We start from the raw sequence: 4936 nt of genomic DNA, 5'->3' as shown, positions 1-4936 counted from the left end.
ATTGATAGGTTTAGATATAACAATTAAACTTAACATATATTTATAATAATTAACAATAATATATATATTTGTTTTCGTAATATTATTATTTATTTGCAATTACAACAATGATGATACAAACAATAACAATACTGATGATATCAGTGACAACACCAACAATACAAAAGCAATAATAATAATAATATAGAAAACATTAATATACTAACAGTACCAAATACTAATGATGATGATGATAATGGTAAAGGCGACGACAATGGTGATGATTATGACACAATATGGAATCCCACAATAAGTAAAACAACTCTAGCACCAGCAGCAACAATAATAATGTTCAACAACAATATAAGACAACAGTTGCAACAACAAAAGCAGTATCATGTATCCCTTGAAAATATAAACTTTGCTATGACCTACCAATCGATTTCTGATGTATAAAAACAGTTTCTGCGTTTGTGGTGGACTTTGAATTACATCAGGGAAGCACGCAGCTTCTTGTGAAGTCATTTTTTCAGATGGTAACCGAGCTGAGAATGCAGCTCCTTCAAGACCTACAGGCAGGAAAAAACAAAGATCTTGTAATTAGAAAATATCAGCACAAAAACCCATAAATTTAATATATTTATTAATTTTGATATTAACTTACCTTTTGGTTCATCTGTTTCACTTTCCTCTTTTTCTTCAGGATCATCTTGTCCTGTTTTGTCCTTTTTGACATTCCTTTCTTCTTCACTATAGTACTCATCCTCAGAAAGATTGGCAAGTTTATCATCCATTTCTTTATATTCAACCTAGAAAAGCAAAAACCCCAGAGCATAGGAAAAAAAGCCCACAAGTAACTTCATTTTGTCCATCAATGAGTAATATCACTTGGTGAAATACATAGAAATAAAAATTGAGTACAATCTTATTAAAATTCTGTACCTTAACTCGTTTTCGCTTGCTCATTCTTCGTCCACTCAACTGATCACCTAGTGACATTGTTTTCATAGATTTTGAATGCGGATGATGATGGATGTCTACAGGGCTTGAGCGTTCTCTCTTCTTATTTAGGTTGGATACCATTGAGATTGAGGTACTCATTTGTTGTCCATTTCCTTTTTGAAATGAGATACTGCTGTCGGCTGGTGCAGCCACGACCGAGGTGGTTGGCATTGTGAAAGACTCCTTTCCCATCTGCTCTTTATTCTCCTTTCTATCCATCTCTGTGAGCTCTGAAAGAAAAAAAAAAATCATAGTAGTGAAAGTAATTAGTTAAAATTGTTTAATAGAGGTGGAAGAAAGAGTAGACACACAACAATGAATAAGTAAGTAAGCTGCAGATACTTCAAAACTTGGCTGCACGTTTGGTTTCAGGTATTTCTAAATCTCCTCTTCATTTTGCCACAAAACACAATTTGTTCGTGAATCTTCATCTGTGGATATTTTCAAAATGAGACATAAAAGCCACATTTTCAGCTCCATTTAATGTTTTCTTTTTGTCTTTTTCTCCTGTTTTTTGTTTTCTTTTGCTCTGCCTCTTCTGTTTTCTACTTTTCCTTTTTTCCTTGAGCACTCTCCAAAATTGATGCATTGAGACACTACTAGTACATACAGTAGTGCGCCTTATATGATTGGATTGGATTGGAGTGTCATGAACATGTGAAACAAGAGTGATATACTGTGCTAACCGTAGTAAAAAAAAGTGATGAACTAATCATAAGGTGCCGTCATTCCACTTTTATTTAACTAAACGATCAACAATTAATTAATGACAAAAATAAAAAATTATAATTAACAAAATAATGATACTTTTAATATATTAATTTTACTAATTTAGAACTAAAGGAAAGAAAGGCATGCATGTGTGCATACCTTGTTTTTTGTTTGTATGGTCTCTATGCTTTCGCCCTGAAGTCTAGTCTAGGGGCCAAGTAGGCTAGAGCCTAGGGCCCTAACTAAGAAGGACAGGACTAGAGGACTTACATCCTACTACTAGGCCTATTCTAAGTCTAGCCTATGCCCTAGCTAGGCCTCCTCGACCTTTTTCATTCTGTTTTAGCTCCTGATTTACAAAAACATTATTTACGATATCTATAATTTTTTACGTGTATATAAATTATGTACAAGTGTACATAAGTATATTATTATATTGTTTCACCTGTGTACAGCAGTGACAATTCAGGGCTGTTCAGCCGGCCTTTGTCCTCTCTCCTCGCGTCCCTACTTTCGACGTTGTTTTTGTATGCTCCTCTCTCGCGTTTCTCTTGTTGCCGTTTTGATGCTTGGTCGACCTTACTGTCCAAAAACATCAATCAAAGTCGTTACAAAAAACTTTAAATTAAATTATTTCAAAATATTTTATCATAAATAATATTTTAATTAAAACATTATGCAAACTTTATATTAAAAAAAAATATTTTATTTGTTATTAGGCCTAGCATATACAATACAATAATGTATTTTTTTATTCCGGTTTTGTAACGACTTTCATTTAAAATAATCGGTAGATGATTTCAGAGGTTAATCACTGAGGTCAATCACTAATGATCTTTGTTTTGATTTGGGAGATTTCAAGCACAAAACTTTAAATAGAAACTGCTCTAAAAGCTATAAACGGTGTGTTTTCATGATTGCTATGGAAGCAGATTTTGTAGGATCTTCTCATTCAGCAACTGACCAGATCCAGGTATGAAAATAATTCCGCGAAAGATAGTGATTTAAAGCATGTTTTAGGCCATGTTGACGAAGGAGGAATGAGAAGTAGGCGTTCGCAATCATATTTTGAGACTGAGGAATACCCTCCTGTGCTGTGTGAGGTGTGTGACAGTGTTCAGCTTACACAATGATTTGTCTTTCATGAGATTCAGTTTGCTAGGCCTGGCCCTAGCTAGACAAAGCTAAAACAAACCAGGCCTAGGCCTGTAAGGTTTAGTTAATTTGAGTTAGGCAGTGACTATTTTTGTTATGTAAATTGCAAGTTGTAACAAATTCTTAATTCTTCTTGGATGGATTTGATATTTTACTAGGCCTATGTAAATTAATAAATATCCAATCAGATTAGGAATTAGTTCTAACATTGGTGTAACAATAGGCTTAGCAACTGCCTTTTTAAGCAAGCCAAACTACAGTAGAGAATTTTCAACTGATCTTCCTTAACAGATAAACAATTTTTGACGTGCTGTCAGTCAAGCCTTTGCTGTCACTCAGTGCAACCTTTTTAGTTAAACTTTATAATCAGCTTTCAGTGGAATACAGTATTCATCACCTGTTAATGTTCTTTAAGTCTTTTACCTTTCAGAATCAGTTTGCATACTCTGGAGTTTTACAGCACAGTCTGCCTCAAGTCTTATTATTTATTTTTTCCTGTAGATTAACATTAACATATGTAGTAGTCTCTATAAATCTGTGTTTTTTTTGCTTGGAAAAACACAGTTTTGCCATCACAACACCAATCTGGTGTTGTGACACAACTGTTGTACTCTATGCTGGAAGTGACAAGAGTGGATTTACATAGGGTTATTTTTATTATTTGTAGTGCTCTTTGAAGGGGTTTTGATTTAATTTAAAGTGCTCCTACAAATGACATTGATACTACTGCAGTGGAATGAATACTAAACTTAAAAACAACACTGAGTGCAAAACAGTATAATGAACACAAAGCGCTGCTTGTTATGATTTTGAACAATCATACACAAATTCATATTGACTATTCCCAATACTAGGGACGATTCAACTTACTTTTAATAAAGATACAGTTGGTATTCAGGGGACACCTTCGGGAGCAAAAAAATTGTCAAAATACGTTATGAGGTGCTACAGTATGACGATATCCAATGATCTAACTCCGTGAAACAGGGAGGCTTTATTCAATATCATGCTCCAGGACCATGTTGGTCATCTAACCAATCTTAGAGGGCGCCCTTACATTTAGCCCTACAGCACCTTTAAAAGAAGGTTGTCTCCTTAAAGTAAGCGAGACTTTTTTTATTCTTTGTTTCGCATACTTATTTTAAAGATCATCGGACGAAGGTGGAATAAAAATAAAAATAAAATATTGTTTTCTTATTTTGAAAATAGTTTTGCCAAAAACATCCCAATAGGAGAAAATAATTTTAAATAAAATTTTATTGGTGAATGTAAAATAGATGTTTAAATGCTTCAAATTGATTTAATTGCCAATCAAAAAATATTGTAGGCTCCAGAAATGTGCCCATGGGGGGGGTCTGACATGTCTGACGGGGAGGGGTGGGGGTCCAAACCACAGGGCCCTGACTTGGTTAGAGTTGGAATAAAAATCCATGGTAAGGGTACACAGAGAGTTTTTATTTTTTTGGAGTGTGACTCAAATTGTGCTTTTTTAGACCCCACTGGATCAAAATAGAAAATAATTTTTTGATCATTTTTCTTTATTCATACTGTGTTAAAAATTGAGCATTTGTAGATTTTTTTTATCAATTCTAATAACAATAAAAACATTTTGAATACTGTATATCCAAACAACAAATTATATCACTATTGAAATTGAAAAAAATACACGTTTTATAGTGTGTTATAGACTAGGAAAAAAATAAAAAAAGAGGCCTAGAAATCAAGTTAGGGGGAGTGGAATGTTAGAAGCAGTCAACATAGCCAGATATCCTAATTAATCCGTCCTGGTCACCCTAAGCCCTGTTGACACTCTGTTGACACTTGATTTTTCACTTTGTATGCAAATGGCCGCCAAATTTCAAAATGGCCGCCAAATTTATCTAAAATGTGCATATAATTGGAACTAAATAAGCTACAGATATGATGTTGGTGTCTAAAATCATAATTTCTATACAGGCAATAAACCAGACATATAAAAACTACTGTCACTCATGCCAGAATGGAACATAATTAAAAAATAGGTGTTTATTTGTTTTAAAATATCCGCAAAATATACTTAAAATGTGTATAAAATAAGAATAAGTATATA

The 4936-nt window shown here is 33.5% G+C and overlaps 2 protein-coding genes across 2 annotated transcripts in view; one reads left to right on the top strand and one right to left on the bottom strand.

Moving 5' to 3' along the window:
* The window catches only part of LOC117116761 (lysine-specific histone demethylase 1A-like), a gene marked incomplete in the record, with an annotated part of 9588 nt that extends 7323 nt beyond the window's left edge, over positions 1-2265 (bottom strand). The window contains 3 exon segments of the mRNA XM_033260889.1: positions 644-788; positions 922-1211; positions 2138-2265. Of these exon segments, the coding sequence (XP_033116780.1) occupies positions 644-788; positions 922-1200 (424 nt within the window).
* Positions 2266-2524: 259 nt separating this feature from the next.
* LOC117116670 overlaps positions 2525-4936 on the top strand; it is a 12982-nt gene continuing 10570 nt past the window's right edge. Inside the window, exon 1 of the mRNA XM_033260795.1 lies at positions 2525-2665. Within this exon, the coding sequence (XP_033116686.1) occupies positions 2606-2665 (60 nt within the window). The 5' untranslated portion in view covers positions 2525-2605. The remainder of the gene's footprint in view (positions 2666-4936) is intronic.

Source organism: Anneissia japonica, unplaced genomic scaffold (assembly GCF_011630105.1).
Source record: "Anneissia japonica isolate Jap-2015-1 unplaced genomic scaffold, ASM1163010v1 scaffold287957_len1322810_cov207, whole genome shotgun sequence".
NCBI classification, from domain to species: Eukaryota; Metazoa; Echinodermata; class Crinoidea; order Comatulida; family Comatulidae; genus Anneissia; species Anneissia japonica.
Note: the sequence above shows the minus strand (reverse complement) of the source record. Positions and strands in the feature narration are given on the sequence as shown.